The sequence below is a fragment of the Mytilus edulis genome, chromosome 9 (genome assembly GCF_963676685.1).
Source record: "Mytilus edulis chromosome 9, xbMytEdul2.2, whole genome shotgun sequence".
Lineage (NCBI taxonomy): Eukaryota > Metazoa > Mollusca > Bivalvia > Mytilida > Mytilidae > Mytilus > Mytilus edulis.
The window spans coordinates 70,642,927-70,663,478 of NC_092352.1; the positions used below are offsets into that span (position 1 = coordinate 70,642,927).

A 20,552-nucleotide genomic window follows, 5' to 3' on the forward strand; every position below is an offset into this window, starting at 1 on the left:
TCCTGATCAACAAAATTTGGTTCATTTTTTTTTAAACAAGGAATCACAGCAGAAATTAACTTGCAATGATTATATCACTGCATAATCCTTATCCTTATAAAACATCTAAATCTATATTTGGAAATCATTTCTATTAAGTTGGAACTGTATAAAATCCTTTTTGGTATGAGTATAATGACTGCAAGGAGGTTGTAAACAAATCAAGAATAGATCACATTTACTACTTTCAGTTTTAAAATGAAACGAAAACGGTAAGTCACATGTGGATGATAAATTAAAAATGAGTCAGGATTCATCAGGAAATTATCATTTTTCGGTTTAATTTCTTTTAGTAAGAGATATATTTGTCTCTCTCGTTTAATTGATTCTAAATGATTTCGTATTTTACATTTTAATCAGGTCATTAATACTTTCACGGATGCGTAGCACACAGCCAGTACAGGAAGCACCTGTTTAACTTGTGAAGAAGACTTCTCTAAACGTCTTGAATAAAGTTTTATATTTTAAATGGAAATAGTCGAAAGTTTTTGATGGCAATTTATATTAATTATGACGAAACACATTTTCGTTATGCTTTCAAATCACGAATCTACGACAAACGAACTTCAAATTGTGATTGTTTAAGAAATATTGAAATTCAAATGTGAACTGTCCTGGGGTAACAATTTCGATCAAATGATGAAACTATAGTATACTCCTGGTTGTTGAAATGCCAACTGACTGAATTTCCTGGGGAAATAACTATGATGGTCAATTAAGAGTTTTATTAATAATATTAACTGATTAGTGACCTATCTGGTCCGAGACCACAATTATTTCGTAGTGCATTTCTTTTAGAACATAAATGAAAATAAAAAAAATCCCACCTGCGCTTTCTCAAAGAAACTTTTACAGTGTGTTGTACTACTTTTGGAACAAATTATATCAAAATTATAGAAAACTTCATCGCCTCAAACTCAAAATATGGACAATTTTATCTTTAGGGCGTCTTGAAATCTTTTGACAGCTTGCGAAGTGCTATTTTTCAACCTTTTTAGCTCACCTAGCCCGAAGGGCCAAGTGAGCTATTCCCATCACTTTGCGTCCGGCGTCCGTCGTCGTCGTCCGTCGTCGTCGTCCGTCGTCGTTAACTTTTACAAAAATCTTCTCCTCTGAAACTACTGGGCCAAATTGAACCAAACTTGGCCACAATCATCATTGGGGTATCTAGTTTAAAAAATGTGTGGCATGACCCGGTCAACCAACCAAGATGGCCGCCACGGCTAAAAATAGAACATAGGGGTAAAATGCAGTTTTTGGCTTATAACTCAAAAACCAAAGCATTTAGAGGAAATCTGACATGGGGTAAATATGTTTATCAGGTCAAGATCTATCTGCCCTGAAATTTTCAGATGAATCGGTCAACCCGTTGTTGGGTTGCTGCCCCTGAATTGGTCATTTTGAGGAAATTTTACTGTTTTTGGTTATTATCTTGAATATTATTATAGATAGAGATAAACTGTAAACAGCAATAATGTTTAGCAAAGTTAGATTTACAAATAAGTCAACATGACCGAAATGGTCAGTTGACCCCTTTAGGAGTTATTGCCCTTTATAGTCAATTTTTAACCATTTTTCATAAATATAAGTAATCTTTTACAAAAATCTTCTCCTCTGAAACTACTGGGCCAAATTAATCCAAACTTTGCCACAATCATCTTTGGGGTATCTAGTTTAAAAAATGTGTGGCGTGACCCGGTCAACCAACCAAGATGGCCGCCACGGCTAAAAATAGAACATAGGGGTAAAATGCAGTTTTTGGCTTATTACTCAAAAACCAAAGCATTTAGAGGAAATCTGATGTGGGGTAAAAATGTTTATCAGGTCAAGATCTATCTGCCCTGAAATTTTCAGATGAATCGGTCAACCTGTTGTTGGGTTGCTGCCCCTGAATTGGTAATTTTGAGGAAATTTTTGCTGTTTTTGGTTATTATCTTGAATATTATTATAGATAGAGATAAACTGTAGACAGCAATAATGTTCAGCAAAGTTAGATTTACAAATAAGTCAACATGACCGAAATGGTCAGTTGACCCCTTAAGGAGTTATTGCCCTTTATAGTCAATTTTTAACCATTTTTCATAAATCTAAGTAATCTTTTACAAAAATCTTCTCCTCTGAAACTAATGGGCCAAATTAATCCAAAGTTGGCCACAATCATCTTTGGGGTATCTAGTTTAAAAAATGTGTGGCGTGACCCGGTCAACCAACCAAGATGGCCGCCACGGCTAAAAATAGAACATAGGGGTAAAATGCAGTTTTTGGCTTATAACTCTGAAACCCAAATCATTTAGAGGAAATCTGACAAGGAGTTAAATTGTTAATCAAGTCAATATATATCTGCCCTGAAATATTCAAATGAATTGGACAGCCGGTTGTTGGGTTGCTGCCCTCCAATTGGTAATTTTTAAAGAAATTTTGCTGTTTTTGGTTATTATCTTGAATACTATTATAGATAGCGATAAACTGTAAACAGCGATAATGTTCATCAAAGTAAGATCTACAAATAAGTCCACATGACCTAAATGGTCAATTGACCCCTTAAGGAGTTATTGCCCTTTATAGTCAATTTTTAACAATTTTCATTAATTTGGTAAATTTATGTAAATTTTTACCAAATATTTTTCTCTGTTACTAATGGGCAAAGTTCATTATAGATATAATTGTAAGAAGCAAGAATGTTCAGTAAAGTAAGAACTTCAAACACATCACCATCACCAAAATACAATTTTGTCATGAATCCATTTGTGTACTTTGTTTAATATGCACATAGACCAAGGTGAGCGACACAGGCTCTTTAGAGCCTCTAGTTTACCTGGACCAAATCACTACTTTCCTTTAAAATTCTGGACCCAAACAATTTGAGGCATAAAACATGGAGAAATAAATTTGGAAGGGGTATAAAAATTAATGGCAAGTAACCCACTGTCAACACTAGGGACTATATTTGTGAACAACGAAAATCAAGGGACGACAATGGTGGTCTCGGACCATCTGATGACGATAAGCATATTAGTTGTAATCACAACTTCTAACACCTGTTGAAATGTTAATGACCTCGGGGGCATAATCTTGTCAAAAACATAAAGACAAGTAGATTTATGGTATTTTAATGCGAAAATATTTCTACACTTTCAATATTTAAGTGACGAAATTGATTTGAACTACTTTCGTCAATGTGAAAATATTTCTACACTTTCAATATTTAAGTGACGAAATTGATTTGAACTACTTTCGTCAATGTGAAAACTCTTTCGTTAATTACAAAAGTGACGAGCGCTAGCAAAGTCACTGATATACTGTCAGGAAACTACAGTCAAATCTGTACATAATGGTCACCCTTCATGCACCCTTCAAACCAGATGAAATGACTTTATGATAGAGATGACCTTTCAATTGATTGATTGGTTTTTTATGCCATTTTCAACACTATTGTGATATTTCTTGGTGTCAGTTTTTATTAAGTGAATGAAGCTACATGTAGAATTCATAATTGTAGAATTTATGCAAACTATATGAATGGTAGAACGTTTTTGTTAAAATTCTAAAGTCAGTTTTCATTTGTATAGATACTTTTACAATTGAGGCAAATTAAAAATTTTGGAAAAAAAATGATATTAAACTTAAGGTAAAAAGCTAACTTCTCCCTTTTAAACCATAAAAAAGCGGAAAGATTCACTGTTTTACAACATTTTACCATTTTCCTTTTTCAGAATCCTTGTCCAGAAGAAAGATCTTCATTTTTATCAAGATTAATATTTTGGTGGTTTAATTCGTAAGTACTTTATCAGTGTATGTAGTGTATTAAATGTATTGAATGGGCTCTGTGTATTACTAAAAAAACTACACAGTAACTATTTATTAACTGTCAGTCTTATATATGTATAAGAAAATGGTAGAGATTAAAACTGCCATTTTTGGTAAAAATTTAAATAGCAGGTGTTTTATTCAGAATTCTCATAGTCAATAAACTCATCATAGATACCAGGATTGAAATTTTGTACTTGCGCCAGATGCATGTTTCATCTACAAAAAAAACCTCATCAGTGACACTCGAATCAAGAAAGGTTGAAAAGGCCAAATAAAGTTCGAAATTCAAGAGCAATTAGGACCAATAAGACAAATTTGTGGTCAGACACAAAAGGACCTTGAAACCAAATAAGTTTTAAAAGTTTTTGTCTTTTTAAATGCCTTTTTACTTTATTTTTCAGTATGGTCATACAAGGATATAAACGTGACATAAAGAGGGAGAATCTCTGGTCGTTAAATCACGAAGACAACTCATCTTCCGTGTTTCCTCGATTTGAAAAATACTGGAAGAAGGAAGAAGAAAGAGTTGAAAAGTAAGTTACTGCTTTAAAAAAAAAAAAAGAAGACATAAATGAAAATATGATTTTTCTCTCATTGTGGACCAGTTGGTAGCCTTCAGGTGTTTTCTGCTTTGGTTTGGTTGTTGTCTCTTTCATGCATTCCCCATTTCCAATTTGAATTTTATAAATAAAGATGAGATTACTATATATTTTGACCTGCAACATGACATATCCGTGTCATTATCCCAACTGGGCCTCAAAGTGACAAGCAAAAAATCTCCGTTCTTTCCATCACGATATTTGAAAATTACAAAAGTAATTACCCTGGTTTAATTATTAAGAAAAGCTCCTTTAAGTTTATTATATAAATTTCTGTTTTAACATTGAGGATAATGGAGCTTTATTTAATTGAAATTGTACAAGTCTTCCATTTTATTTTTACAGAAAAAAGCAAAGACGACCTGAGAATGGTGAGGTGGCTAACACCAATGGCATTGAAATGAAAACAAGAACAGAAGATGGACAATTATATACAGAGGTCGAGGTCAAAGATGGAGCAAACAAACCTCCAGAGAAGAAACTTCTAATCTGCTTCATCAAAGTGTTTGGACCTATCTGTCTCTTACATGCATTTTACAAGTTGTTATTTGATATACTCCAGTTTATTAGTCCACTTATTTTGAGGTAATTAAAAATAAGATGTTTTGGAAAAATTCTCATAAACCTTAAGAAATTTTAATTGCACGACCTTTTTATATACTAATATTATACTGTACTTGTTACAGTATATACTCCACCCCTTCTGATATAGGCTAAAGAAATATATCCTCTACTGTAATGTTATTTCAAAACACCAAACCATTTCATTGTTTTTTGATATTCATTTAATGGATGGATTTTGGATATAATAATATATCTGCACATCAGTCCACATATTTTTAATATTTTCTTGACAGGAAATGAACCAGTAAGCAATTACAATAACAAAAAAAAATATTGTTATGTCCAATTAATGGGCATTATGTTTTCTGGTCTGTGCGTCTGTTAGTTCATCTGTTCTTCCGTCCGTCTGCCCCGCTTCAGGTTAAAGTTTTTGTTCGAGGTAGTTTTTAATGAAGTTGAAGTCCAATCAACTTGAAACTTATTACACATGTTCCCTATGATATGATATTTCTAATGAACATAAAAATGGACACATTTTTGTTTTTCTAAGTTAAAAGGACCTATTTCCAAATAAATTGATATCTTTATTTCATTGTTTTTCTTTTTTAGTATTCACCTTTTAAACAACAGAAAAGATGTCGTCATGGTTACATATTTATTTTCAGATTGTTAATTCGGTTTACCAAAGACAAGGAAGAGTATGAATGGAGAGGATATTTATACAGTGTTTTAATGTTTCTTGTTGCTGTTGTACAGTCGTTAATTTTACATCAATATTTTCATGGTGCTCAGTTGGTTGGAATGAGATTGAGGACTTCTATTATAGCTGCTGTTTATAACAAGGTATGTTTCCCTAGGAAAACAGTATAAGAAAATCATTTATCCATGTTATCTCTGTAGTTCTTGTATACTGGTAAGTACTATGGAAGCATTACCAGTTTTTTGTTTGTTTAGAGACTGACCAATTTTTATACAACTGCAAAAAATAGTGAATTGCTCAAAGGCAGAAATTTTTTTTTAAGTTCATTAGACCACATTCATTCTGTGTCAGAAACCTATGCTGTGTCAACTATTTAATCACAATCCAAATTCAGAGCTGAATCCAGCTTGAATGTTGTGTCCATACTTGCTCCAACCGTTCAGGGTTCAACCTTTGCAGTCGTATAAAGCTGCGCCCTGCAGAGCATCTGGTCTTATGGTTTGTATCCATACTTTGGTGAAACTATGAATTCCAATATCCATGAAAATACAAAATTTCCATAATCAACATAAAAATGATACCCATGATGATGATAATTACTTCTGTGAAAGTACTTTTATTCGTGTGGTACCATTTTTTGTGGTTTTGTGGATGATTTTATCCACAAATTTAAGTGTTCAAGAAATTAAACAACCGATGTCAAATCAAAACATTGAAATATCCTTACGTAGGTTTGACTACTGATTTGATCTAGAGAATATATTGAATATCGCTAAATCTGAGAATTCTATAATAGTAGTCACAGAGCAAACGCACTACATGTATGAACTACAACTGATTGCAGGATTATACCCATTTAATCTTTTTTTTTTTTAAATAACCTAAACTGTACAACTTTTATCTTGTAATTCTCATAAAAAAATATTTTTGATGATGAAAGTCAGATTTCTGGTATTGATATGCTATGATAAAGTGTTCATTTTATATCCTCATAGTTCTTGTACATTGGGGAAATAATAATTTCATGCTAGGCTTGCTTTTGATAAGAAATATTTTCCAATTCACACCAAACAGCAAGCGATAAAGGGCCCAAAAATTACTAGTATAAAACCATTCACACAGGAAAACGAACGGTCTAATCTATATAAAAACTCATAAAGATGATTCTCCTTCGGAATAGTTTTATTTCTGATACAAAGATGTTCATAACAATTTAAGGTGGTACCTAACACTACAGGGATATAACTCTGTAAAGTCAGCTAAAGGTTTTAATTACGTTGTGTTGTAAAAGGAATATTAAGCTTCTCAATAATCAAAATTGTTGTTTGTCAAACTTTTATATAACCAGCGTAATTTTTCTGACCAAACCGTTGGTTCAAAATTTTGAAATTTTTATATTTTTGTTAAAGGGTCAAAGTAAATACTTTGACAAAATTAAACGAGCCAAATTAATTTTAGTTAAAGTGTTGGGTACCACCTTAAATAGCTCAAAGACCTTTAATCTATTAGTGTATTTGGGACACTTGACTTCAGAATTTCTACACTTGAACACTTGACATCATACAACAGTCACTTTCAATTTGTGGTGTCAAGTCTTAATTTTACAAGAAAGTCAGTGATGTCCATCAATGGTGAAAAAAATAGCGATAATTTGAATTCAAATGTTAAAGATAATATTTCTGATATAAAAGAATTTCCTTGTTCTATTTATAGATGTTGAAGTTATCCAGTTCTGCAAGGAGAGCTGCTACTGTTGGAGAAATAGTTAACTTAATGGCAGTCGATGCCCAGAGATTTATGGACCTGATGACCTACTTTCATACTATCTGGTCTGGACCATTTCAGATTGCTCTGTCTTTGTACTTCCTGTGGCAGCTTCTTGGACCGTCCATCTTGGCAGGTTTTGGTGTTATGGTGCTACTGATACCTATTAATGCAGTCATTGCCAAAAAGTCTAGAGATTTACAGGTATCATAGCTGTTTCATGAAAGTGTTTGAAAACTTGATGTATCGTTACAAAGTTATAAATAAATTGAAGGAAGGGATTCAATCAACCTCAAATTCTTTGAAGAAAAATTAAAGCATTAAGGTGGTAGACCTTGGTTCAGGGAGATAACTCTTTAAATCAGTCATGTGTTTTATAAAAGTTGAATTTCATCAATGTATTTTAAGCATTTGTCTAAAACAGATTGGAAAGAATCTATATAACCTAGAAACTTAGAATATATTGATGAAAACGGTTGACATTAACATACTGATGATTTTAAGAGTTAGTTATTTCCCTTAACCTAGGTATACCTCCTTAAGATATGAGTAATGTAAATCACTAACAAGGTTCATGGGATCGACCATAAAGCATGCTTTTATGAAATATTGTAATCTAACACTCGTGATATAGAAAATATAAAAATCTGTACCTCTCAGAACATTTCAGCAGGGTCATGAATAAATGAAATACACAAAGGAAACAAAACTTGTGTTTAAAATTTTATTGAAAGTTTATTTTCAGTTTTGTGTAACTTATTGTGTTTTCCACCTGAATTGATTGTCAAACTAAAGTATGTTCACTTGGTAATTTTGCTTAGAATTTGAAGGATTTTATTAACCAAAAGATGAACTTATATTTTTCCAGATGAAGCAAATGAGATTAAAAGATTCAAGAATCAAACTGATGAATGAAGTTTTAAATGGTATAAAAGTGAGTAAAGTTAACAGAATGGAATAAGAAATTGCGTATTGTTATGCGTTTACTTTTCTACGTTGACTAGAGGTATAGGGGAGGGTTGAGATCTCACAAACATGTTTAACCCCGCCGCATTTTTGCGCCTGTCCCAAGTCAGGAGCCTCTGGCCTTTGTTAGTCTTGTATTATTTTAATTTTAGTTTCTTGTGTACAATTTGGAAATTAGTATGGCGTTCATTATCACTGAACTAGTATATATTTGTTTAGGGGCCAGCTGAATGACGCCTCCGGGTGCGGGAATTTTTCGCTACATTGAAAACCTGTTGGTGACCTTTTGCTGTTGTTTTTTTCTATGGTCGGGTTGTTGTCTCTTTGGCACATTCCCCATTTCCATTCTCAATTTTATACATGTTGATAAAACACAATTTCTGCTATGATATACCACAATATGAATTATACCAACCTCTTGCTTTGACCTTAGTAAGTACAATGTATATATGATATAATATTTTGTTTACTGTAATAAAAATAAATCTTTGAAACGCCAGATTATAACTAGAATTCCTAAATCTAGATTGATGGGACCAAAAAAGTCAGCCATTTAAATACATTTATTTATTTGTTTATTTAACGAACAGAAATACAAAGATAAATTCACAATTTTTATTGGAAATGATATAAAACTCTTGACTGATTTAAAATAAAAAAATTCGGTATAGTTCTGCAAAAAGAGTTCAGGGAATTATATTGGCTTAGATAGTACTCTCAAGAGTTTTACCTTTCAAATAAAGGAAAACTTACAACATTGTATGTGACAAATAAAGTGGTATTTTTACTCTAGTTTGTATATGGCCTGTATTTAGGTATATAGCTAATGGAATAAAAGGAAATGAAAAATAACAACTTTTCACAATTAAAATTTTTCAAAGTGAGCTTTGAATTATAAACTTTTATTTCATTTTTAGGTTCTTAAACTGTATGCCTGGGAGCCGTCATTTGAGAAGCAGATTTTAGATATACGTAACAAAGAATTAGTTGTCCTAAGGAGAATGGCATATCTAAATGCTGTTGTGTCATTTACATGGACTACAGCCCCATTCTTGGTAAGATTGTCGTAGGATTAAAAAATGTCCAATAATAGCTGGTTGAACTTTGACCCTATTTTGGCCACGAGCATCACTGAAGAGACACGTATTGTCGAAATGCGCATCTAGTGCAAGAAAATTGGTACCGTTAATTTTATTGACCCTGTGACTGGGTGACTTGACCCCAAAAAGGATATCTTCATGATCTTAGAAATCAATCATAGGTTTCTATTAACAAAATGTGTTATGTATAACAAGACCTACCTATTGTATTTATTGTGAACTTGTTCTCGTCCTGAATATGCATGAAATATTTGCCACTGAACGTTAAGCAACCACCAATCAATCAATCAATGATAGGTATATGTTTATATGTTAATGAGAGAGAAACTTAACAGCATAGATACCAAAAACCAAAAGGCATTTGTTTATTTGGTACTGATAAACATGTATGCTTTTTATCAATAACCGTTTAAAGTCCATCTTGCACAAGGGAATTTATTTTATATCAAATAACACAATCATCACACAGACTCCCTGATGGATGATGGCTGTATCATCAATAGTTAGCTAATACTAGGAAAAATATAGAGATGCTATGAAATAACAGGACCTTAGTTTTAGTTTAAACAATATTTATTCAGATAATTCATCATGAAACGATATTATACAAATGAAATAATATTCAGGATTCAGAAACAAGCAATTTGCTTTTACAAATCTGTCTCCTTTTACAAAAATAATGCACTTATTGAACAATACATAAATATAAATACTGGCATGCTCTGTAATAAATATATGAATATGAAAATGGTGAAAGAAGAAGAAAAAAAAAAGATCTTTTTATGACCCATGTTTTCAGCTGTAGTGCAATATCAGACCAGCAAGCTTAGCTCTTTGTCTGACATCCTGTGTTGGTGTTCAATATCTCTTACCCTTGGTTAAGTTGTAAAAAATCAATGTGATTTTGCAATATTTTTTTTCCTTTCTGGATAGACAAGTTAACATTTTGATATGCTCACTAGAGCATGAATTTAAGGGAAAAAAAAGTTAGATACCTTCCTAACTGAGAGGAGTAATTTAGTATTTTACTCCCAACTAAAGTCAAATGTATATTAACTTTTTCTTATCAATTTGTGAAATGTATGTTTTAGGTGTCTTTGGTGACATTTGCTGTGTATGTAATGATAGACCCAGCTAATATCCTGGATGCTGACAAGGCTTTTGTCTCACTCTCTCTGTTTAACATTCTAAGATTTCCACTGTCTATGTTACCTCAGGTCATCTCAATGTTAGTACAGGTAAGTCAGATATTCTTAGATTTCCCCTGTCTATGTTACCTCAGGTCATCTCAATGTTAGTACAGGTAAGTCATACTTTGATATTTCACCTGTCTATGTTACCTCAGGTCATCTCAATGTTAGTCAATTGTAAAAAGAATTTTCCTCATTGAAAAAGTAAGTTGGTTACCCCTCAAACAGGTGCTTAATAAGAAGTTTTTCATCACGTCACTTTATGAGATACGGGGCATTGATTCTGTGATTTGTTGAAATGGGAAAAGTGTAATCAACACAGTATGACATTTAACATTCTATTCTTTTTGTGTGGATTTACTATTGTTTATAGATACCAGTATTTACTGATTTTGATTGATAAAGTAAATTACAAATTTTTATATTCAAGGAAGTACAAATTTTCTAAAGCATTGTCACAGGGCTTCCAAAAAAACATTTGAGCTAGCCGGACATTTTATATCTGATCCCGATTTTAATTCCTTAAGACTAAGTTACAAAAGGCAATTATGGTAATCAGATGGCCATTCCAATGATAATGACATAAAATTAAAAAAACGATTTTAAACTTTACTTTGTTTTGGATTTTTGGATGTAAACTGCTAAATTGGCAATCTAATTAAAAACCGATCTCTCATCCCTCGTGTTTCTGATATGTTGCGTGGGAGATCTAACGAAACCTGCACATGTGACCTCGTAGGTGTGTCTTTTTCGACCAATGATATTGAGTCTTCCACGATCTTGGAAGTTTAACGTAAGGCAAAGGGATGTAACTCCTTTTATTTACGACGAAATCGTCAGTCAAAATAATTCATAAACTTTTTTGATTGGCTTATTAATAGGTCGTCAACTCATTTGCATATCTTTATAAATTCATAACTTTTAGTTCACTCACATGTGACCTCAAAACCGGTTTCGTTAGATCTCCCACTCGACATATCAGAAACAGGAGCGATGAGAGATCGGTTTTTAATTAGATTGCTAAATTGGCAGTGCATCATTTAAATTGTGCACATCAGGGTGCTCATATCTGTCATAGACTCTTTATTTGTGCAAAATGACATGTCAAAAACTTCATTTTCGTTTTTAAAATCACGTGTTTCTAAAACCGGATGTTGACTTGACAATGGTAAAACATGGACCGTAAACGGATACAAAAAATCTGTGTACGTTTGCAAAGCATGACTGAGTGAAGAAGCTCTTTCCATGTTATTTGTTCAACAAAATGCTTGAAATGAACGTTAAGATACAGGTATCAATGATATTGATAATTTTAGCATTTCGAAGAAATAAAGGATGCATAATTAAATTTCCCACCTTTGCCCATGCGCACACATGTTCTAGTTCATTCGACGTAGTTCTGACGATTTTTCATTTAAACTTTTTAAATTTTTTTATCAAATCATGTAGATAAACTAATTTCTTATAATTTTAATCTTTTGGACTAAATCAATGAGCTACAAACCGCTGAAATGTAAGAAACTAATTGTGAATAGACCGATCAATTTATACGATGTCCGGTACTGAACATAGTTTACCTGTCACCTGAACAGGTAGATATCACTTGTCCAACAACTAATTAGCCTTGATTAAAATTAGAAAGTATTGAAGTAGGGGTTGTTTTGATAGTAATTAATCATCATGTCACTTTTATGAACGGAAATGTGTAGATGTTAAAGGCAAAAGGTTGGGTCAAAAAGATCTCAAAATGATCGTGACTTATGTTAAAATGACCGAAAAAGCCTTGAAAACAAAAATGTATATGACCGTTTCATGCTTTGCCCAGCCGGACTTTTACCGGACATTAATCAAATGACCGGAATATATGACCGTTTTGGAAGCCCTGCATTGTCAGACTTTTGCCAAACCACAAAATATCCACAAAAATACACTTGGTCATCAATCCATGAAAATTAATACCCCTGAAAAATAAAGAATAAACAGTATTAGATTTTATTGTATAAAACATTAAATTTGTGATAAAGTTTAGGGATAAGCACTAAAAATTAAGTATAGAAAAGGCAACTGATTTATCTTTTGTTATAGAATTATAATAATATTTACACTAAAAAAGAAAGGCTCATGACATACAATATGACATAGTTAAAGTAGTTTAATGAATGAATAATTCTCATATGTTGTTGAGTTACTGCCTCATTAGCATATCTTTTATGTAAATTGACTTGTTATTTTTCAGGCAAGTGTATCATTGAAGAGAATACAGACATTCCTTAACAATGATGAGTTAGATTATAGTGCATTCTCAAGGGATATCAATGCTAGTAAGTTATATTAAATGAGCCTCATCATGGGGTTCTTAATTAGTGTTTTACCTGGCTGTTTTTATAGTTATTATTTGATCATAAGACCAAATATTTCATGATTTTTTTAATTATTTGATAATCTAGAACTGTATTTTTGTTTATTTGATTACTTTGTTTAAAAAATGATTAATGATTATGTGATTCTATTGACAAAACATTTGTGATTATGTGATTACTTGGACACCCCATGAGGGACCTCTTAAACATTTGTGATTATGAGATTACTTGGACACCCCATGAGGGACCTCTTAAACATTTGTGATTATGTGACTACTTGGACACCCCATGAGGGACCTCTTAAACATTTGTGATTATGTGACTACTTGGACACCCCATGAGGGACCTCTTAAACATTTGTGATTATGTTATTACTTGGACACCCCATGAGGGATTTCTTAAACATTTGTGATTATGTGATTACTTGGACACCCCATGAGGGACCTCTTAAACATTTGTGATTATGTGGTTACTTGGACACCCCATGAGGGACCTCTTAAACATTTGTGATTATGTGATTACTTGGACACCCCATAAGGGACCTCTTAAACGTATCTTTTCTTTTCTTTGAAGATGTTATACAAAATTCTGTTTAATGACCAGCAGTCAATATAATGAAAATAGCACAAGAGATGGAAATGCTTACTCCTCTACACCTCCTAAGCTGGACATGCTTGATGAGAATCAGTATTGGTTAAAGTTTTGAATTCGATGCCCAGATATAAAGTTTCCTTTTCTTTTAATATCTATAGTCATTTATAGAGCTATTTCTCATATGTTCATGAATTTGTGTAGGAATACATCATGAAATTGGTTAATACACTTTTTAGAAGCAAAGTAATTTTGTATCTCCATTTTATATTACAGAACATGCCATTACCATAGAGAAAGGAGTATTCTCATGGGAGAAAGAGTCTAAAGCCACACTGAAAGAGTAAGTTTGAATTGTAGTTCTATAAATTAAAGTAGTATAAAAGCAGATATCAATATTTCAAGGGGCATTAGCTTAAAAATTCATGTTCACCAATTTGACTCCAATTCCAATATTGGATTGTTGTTTTTTTGTTTCTTAGCTTATCTTGACAAAATTGAACCAAACTTGGTAAAAGCAAATTATTATTTCACTATTTCACTTTCATTAAGGATTGGACAACATAAAAAAAAGTCCTATCTTTAAGGTGGTACCTAGCACTACAGGGAGATAACTCTGTAAAGTCAGCTAAACATTTTAATTACGTTGTGTTGTAAAAGGAATATTAAGCTTCTCAATGATCAAAATTTTTGTTGTCAAATTGCTATATAACCAGTGTAATTTTTCGGACAAAATGGTTGGTTCAAATTTTTTTTAAATTTTTATATTTTTGTTAAAGTGTCAAAGTAAATAATTTGACAAAATTTTATGAAAATTAAACTAACCAAACAATTTTGTCTAAGGTGTTGGGTATCACCTTAAGGTTAATAATACTATGATTACAGAAAATGCTACTTACAAATAATCCAATATGAATTAAAATTTTTAGTTTTTTTCTGACAAAAAAACTCTTTTGCTGTGCTCCAAATGATTAAATCACCACAAAATTTTGGAATTAGTAGTAATTATAGAATAAGTCAAATGTACACATCAGTTGAATAAGTTGCATCTGAGCATAACATATCTTTTATTTATATTTCAGGATGTCAATAGAGATACCTGATGGATCCTTGGTAGCAGTAGTGGGACAGGTGGGTTGTGGGAAATCGTCACTCCTGTCAGCCATATTGGGAGAAATGGATACTATTTCAGGAAAAGTTAATGTTAAGGTTTGTTTATTTACCAATGATTGAATAGAGAAATATATTGAAATTAGTTATTAAATGAATCCAAGAACTTATTATATAGTTTACAGTTTTGTAATTAAAGGATAATATATATTTATATAGATTTTCCATAATTTTGTGATTTGTCATTTTATGATAAGTTACAACAGACCAAACTAGATTTTCATCGTTTTGATAAACAAATAGAAAAATAGAAAAAGGTATACCTCTTCAGCTTGAACATGTCGAAGAACATATGTTTTCACATTTGTACATCTTGTTAAGTTACCAATTTGTGTTTTTGTTTCAGTTCAAACTTTCTATTGCATGTAGAAAAATATAATAATGTTCATTTTCAGATATTGCTGTAGTTGTTAATTGGAATTATTTATGAAATGATTTGGTTTTTTTTCAGGGAAGTATGGCTTATGTTGCCCAGCAAGCCTGGATTCAAAATACAACTCTACAAAACAACATCTTATTTGGTAAAAATCTAAACCAGAGTGAATATGATAAAGTTCTTGATGGCACAGCACTCAGACCTGATCTGGAGATCTTACCTGGGGGTGATCAAACAGAAATTGGTGAAAAGGTAGAATTAATAATTCAATGGTGTGACTTTTGTACTTAATTTTTTCTTCTAAATTTTTTTAAACATTGCAAAATATGCAGTATTTAGCTAAAGATTGACTAACATTAGTATTTTATACTTCATCCATGCTTAGGACTTTGAAAAAATGTGCAGTTTTAGGTGTTTGATAGACAGATATGAATAGTTCATCCACATTACCAGTTTCAACAAGGCCAAATAAAAATGTATGTGTGGTTCCAGTTACATACTTTTAAAAAATAGGGTCGGTAGGTCGGCAAATTTTTTTTTTTTTTTTTTATTTTTATTTTTGAATGTCAAAATCCGGGAAAAAATCGTGTGTTTACCGAAATTGTTTCCGGTATTAAACACGCCCCAACCGGAAGTCCACCATTTTTACATGTGTTTGGTTGTAAAATAAACAGTCATGATACGTTTTTAGTTAATTTTGTTGCATTCTGTTATGAATTGTTGCATTTTAGCCATAACAGATACTTGTGATGGAAATTCAAATGACAGAAATCTATGAATTTAATTATTTTAATTCACAATCCTCAAATTTGATCGTTTGAAAATTTATTTTTCAGAAATGAAAAAAAAAGTTCTAGGGTCGGGGGGTTTTAACTAGGGTCGGTCGGGTTACTGGAACCACACATATATTTTTATTTGGCCCAAACATATGAAAATTGACATTCAATTTATTCAATTCCCAACTCAACTCAACCATCAACAAATTTAGAAAAAGACTATATATATCCTATCACAATCACAATTTTGTTTCTTACAGGGTATAAATTTGAGTGGAGGTCAGAAGCAGAGAGTTAGTTTAGCCAGAGCTGTTTATCAAGATGCAGACGTGTATCTCCTTGACGACCCTCTCAGTGCTGTTGACTCTCATGTTGGAAAACACATCTTTGACGAAGTTTTGGGACCAAATGGACTTTTGAGAAATAAGGTAACTATTGACCCCAATTTATTGGTTGATGCCTTTTGATAATATCAGCATTTTCCACATATAAATTACTAAGTTTTCATGTCAATTAATATTTTTCTTTGGATTTTTCAGGCAATCTTTTTCAACTAATGACAATGAAATTTTTAAAGAAGTGTCATCCCATCCCCATCAATCAATTTGATACCAGCATTTTTAAAAGTAATGGATAACTTTTCTCCTAATACAATTTTATCTTTTCTTTTCAGACAAGAATTTTGGTAACGCATGGAATTAGTTTCTTATCTAAAGTAGATATAATTATAACCTTAGTGGATGGTAAAATAAGTGAGATGGGATCATACAGTGATCTGATCAGCCATGCTGGAGCATTTGCTGAGTTTCTCAAGAATTATCTTAATGAAGAATTAGAAAAAGAAGATCTAGAAGATGAAATTGAAGGTAAAGTATGATGCAGGGTATTATAAAACCAGTTGAATTAATAAAATAAATAAATTCCATTTTATAAAGATGAAAAAAAAAACAGAAATTGGGTGTTGATATTTTTAAAGCTTTATTTTTGTATTTTGGAATAAAATTGCAGTAGTAAATGCATACAATGATCACTGAGAACATAGAATACAAAGAAATTGAAAATGAAGCATGAAAATGAAGCATGAAAATGAAGCATGAAAATGAAACATGAAAATACCCTTAGATACTAATGATTGCCAGTAGCACAAGTTTATGGATACGTAATCTGATATTTTTCACCTAGTATAGGTATTCTCTGGGTTCTTGAATATTTTATACAATTATATTTGCATATACACATGCAATTCTTGCCATTTTTTTTATAAAATTTATATCAAAATATCTTCTGTAGTGTCTTGGAAGATCAGGACCAATGTCTATTTTTACTAGAATTATGCCCAAATGAAATTTAATCAATATGGAAATTTGTTATACATGTACAATATATTCATAAGGTATTAAACTAGTTTAGAAATCAGCACAGAAGAACTAATGTGAAAGAAGTTATGTCCCTTGAAAATATTAATTACATGGAAAATTGCATTGTAAGTAATTTCACAGCTACATTTTGTAGGACATTTTTACAGTTTATATTGCTGAGATACTCACCTTATTAAGGAAGCTTGCTTGTCATGTTTTGGAATTTTGGTGAGATTTTAGGAATCCTCTGGTTTTATTAATTTGAATGCCTTAACAAATTTTGCCCGGTGACTCCCATTTTTATACGACCCCAAAAAAATTTTGGGTTCGTATAATGGTATGATGTCGTCGTCTGTGTCGTCAGCGTTGTCTGCGTTGTCGTCCGAAGACACTTTGGTTTCCGGATAATAACTTTAGTTTAAGTGAATAGATCTTAATGAAATTTTTCCAGAAGGTTCAATACCACAAAAGGAAGGTTGGGATTTATTTTGGGGATGATGGTCCGAACCGTTTAGGAATTAGAGGCCCAAAAGGGGCCAAAACAAGCATTTTTCTAGTTTCAGGATAATAACTTGTTTACCAGTATTTCAATTGCTCTGAAAGTATACTGCAATGTTTAAAATCACAAGTAGAAGGTTTGGATTCATTTTAGGGGTTATGGGGCCAAAGTTTAGGAATTAAGGGCCAAAAAGGGGCCAAAACAAGCATGTTTCTAGTTTCCAGACAATACCTTGTGTGTAATTGCATGGATCTCTCTGAAATTGTACCACAATGTACCATATAACAAAGGGGAGGTTGGGATTAAGTTTTGGATTAATTGCCCAAAATATGTAGGAATTAAGGGCCAAAAAAGGGCCAAAAAGAAGCATGTTTCTAGTTTCCAATCAATCATGACAATAACTTGTGTTTAAGTGTATGGATCTCTCTGAAATCGTACTACAAGGTTCAAAATTACAAATGAAAGCATGGGATTGAGTTTAAGGGTTATTGCTCCAAGGGGGGGTTTCAATAAATTGGGGGGGGGGGGGGGATCTCAGTTTACCATTTTTTTAAGGGATTTTGTTTTTTTTCAACATTTTTCAAATTTCAAATTTTGAAAAGTTTCAAAAAGAAATATTTTATTGCACAGTATTGTGCAATAGATGTGTTTGATCTTGAACCACATTAATTTTGTGGCAAAAACCTATATTATGTCAAAAATTTGATCACAATCTAAATTCAGACAGTATCAAGCTTGAATATTGTGACCAAATTTGCCCCAACTGTTCAGGATTCGACCACTGGGGTCTTATAAAGCTGCGCCCTGTGGAGCACCTGGTTCTTTTTATAATTCTTTTACATGTATAATGATAAGCTGTCTGTTAAAGTCTTATAAAATTTTAATTAATTATTCTTTAATAGTTTTTGAGGACTTAAACCTGTCAATGATAAAGCTATGAAAAGTCAAGAGAGAACATTTTCCCACCAAAATTTCAAGGCTAATACCTCGAAAACAAGCATGGTGACTATATATTTTTTTTTCTCTTTTGATTCCTTTATTAATCCCCTATCAATATATGCTAGTGTTTTGAAAGTTAATTATTTTGAAACTGATAAGCCAACTCCCTTAAAAACTTTGTTATAATTTTTGAATTTACAGTAACTCAATTTTATTTTCAGATTTACAAATAGCTGAAGATATGGTTAACAAGTTAGAGAATGTAATGGACGACAATAAGACTAAGCTACTCAAACAGTAAGTGTCAGCAATGGTTCATTGATTGTTCAGGAAGTTATGTAAAAGCTAAAATTGCATTGGTGTTATACGTTCAGTAGCAAATATTACATGTTTTATCAGGACAAGAAAGTTCGAGGGGCTGATCTAAATTTGACCACTAAGGGGGAAGGGAGACACTCAAATTAATTAAATATTGGTGGTTGCATTTTCCTTAGAAATTATTAAAGTGAAATTTTATATTATAAGTGATTTGGTCGGGGAAAATTACCTCCCATGCTGCTGTACATCAAATTTAGGAAAAGCTTTCATAATTGGAAATGAATATGAACCCTGATTTGCACAATTAAAATAAATTAAGCAATATTATCATTGTGCTAGTTCACAAGGTAGCAGTCTTCAGGAGACTCCATTCTGATTAAATGAAAAGTCTCTCCTTTGTCTTAATTAAGAAATAACCTGTTGTCTGATAAAAAAATCTATCTATACTTTAATTTATATAGCAAATTGGAAACAGATATAGAGAGGTAGCTATGATTCACAATTTACAGCCACAGAAACATCATTATATCATATCATATTTGTTTTTAATTAGATTTGTTTTTGATTTAGTTTGTTTTTCCTAATTTTAACCCATTCAGTATTAGTCTGAATATTGGTGTTAGTGACAAGAGAAAATGTAGCTGTGTATACATATACTATAGAAAAAAACAATACTAGTATTAAAGAAAAATATCTTCTAAGGAGTCATGTATTCTCCCATTTTCTTTTTAAATGTGACAGGGTATTTATCAATTATCATTTTTTTGATGTTATTTTGTTTTAGTAGCATGAAAACACATGTTGTACGGAAATTATTTTAAGGTGGTACCCAACACCTTCACTAAAATTAATTTGGCTCTTTTAATTTTCATAAAATTTGAACAAAGTATTTACTTTGGCCCTTTGACAAAAATATAAAAATTTCAAAAAATTTAAACCAACAATTTATCAGAAAAAATACACTGGTTACATAGCAGTTTGACAAACTCTAATTTTGATCATTGAGAAGCTTAATATTCCCTTAACAACACAACGTAATTAAAACGTTTACCTGATTTTACAGAGTTATCTGCCTATAGTGTTAGGTACCACCTTTTTTTTTTTTTTTAAAGAAAACATTGTTGTTTTGCAATATTTAATTGCATCAATTAAAGATTATTGCAAATTGTTTACTGGAAATAAATAAACAGATTAAGAAAAAAGTAATTTGCTGCATTCAAATCAGATTGATGTGCACAATTTTTAAATGCAATACATTTATATCCGTTTCTAATTGAAGTTTGTTCACCATAACTAAGAGTGATGTTGACTAATGCAGAATATTTCATTGGTTCCAATTTTCCATTTTAATGTTTGTAGTTCCATTTTAATGTTTGTAGATTTATACACAATAATTAGAATTATTCCATTTAGGATATATATGTGACTTGTCA

At 31.7% G+C, this 20,552-nt stretch overlaps 1 protein-coding gene across 1 annotated transcript in view; it reads left to right on the top strand.

Annotated features, from left to right (window-relative positions):
* Nucleotides 1-20,552, top strand: part of LOC139488938 (multidrug resistance-associated protein 1-like) — a 61,703-nt gene that overhangs the window by 13,325 nt on the left and 27,826 nt on the right. Inside the window, exons 6-21 of the mRNA XM_071274921.1 lie at nucleotides 3,753-3,814; nucleotides 4,251-4,382; nucleotides 4,794-5,033; nucleotides 5,678-5,855; nucleotides 7,426-7,680; nucleotides 8,345-8,410; nucleotides 9,360-9,497; nucleotides 10,634-10,780; nucleotides 12,969-13,053; nucleotides 13,960-14,026; nucleotides 14,766-14,892; nucleotides 15,305-15,481; nucleotides 16,266-16,433; nucleotides 16,679-16,871; nucleotides 19,023-19,098; nucleotides 19,581-19,604. Coding sequence (XP_071131022.1) covers nucleotides 3,753-3,814; nucleotides 4,251-4,382; nucleotides 4,794-5,033; nucleotides 5,678-5,855; nucleotides 7,426-7,680; nucleotides 8,345-8,410; nucleotides 9,360-9,497; nucleotides 10,634-10,780; nucleotides 12,969-13,053; nucleotides 13,960-14,026; nucleotides 14,766-14,892; nucleotides 15,305-15,481; nucleotides 16,266-16,433; nucleotides 16,679-16,871; nucleotides 19,023-19,098; nucleotides 19,581-19,604 — 2,135 coding nt within the window. The remainder of the gene's footprint in view (nucleotides 1-3,752; nucleotides 3,815-4,250; nucleotides 4,383-4,793; nucleotides 5,034-5,677; nucleotides 5,856-7,425; nucleotides 7,681-8,344; nucleotides 8,411-9,359; nucleotides 9,498-10,633; nucleotides 10,781-12,968; nucleotides 13,054-13,959; nucleotides 14,027-14,765; nucleotides 14,893-15,304; nucleotides 15,482-16,265; nucleotides 16,434-16,678; nucleotides 16,872-19,022; nucleotides 19,099-19,580; nucleotides 19,605-20,552) is intronic.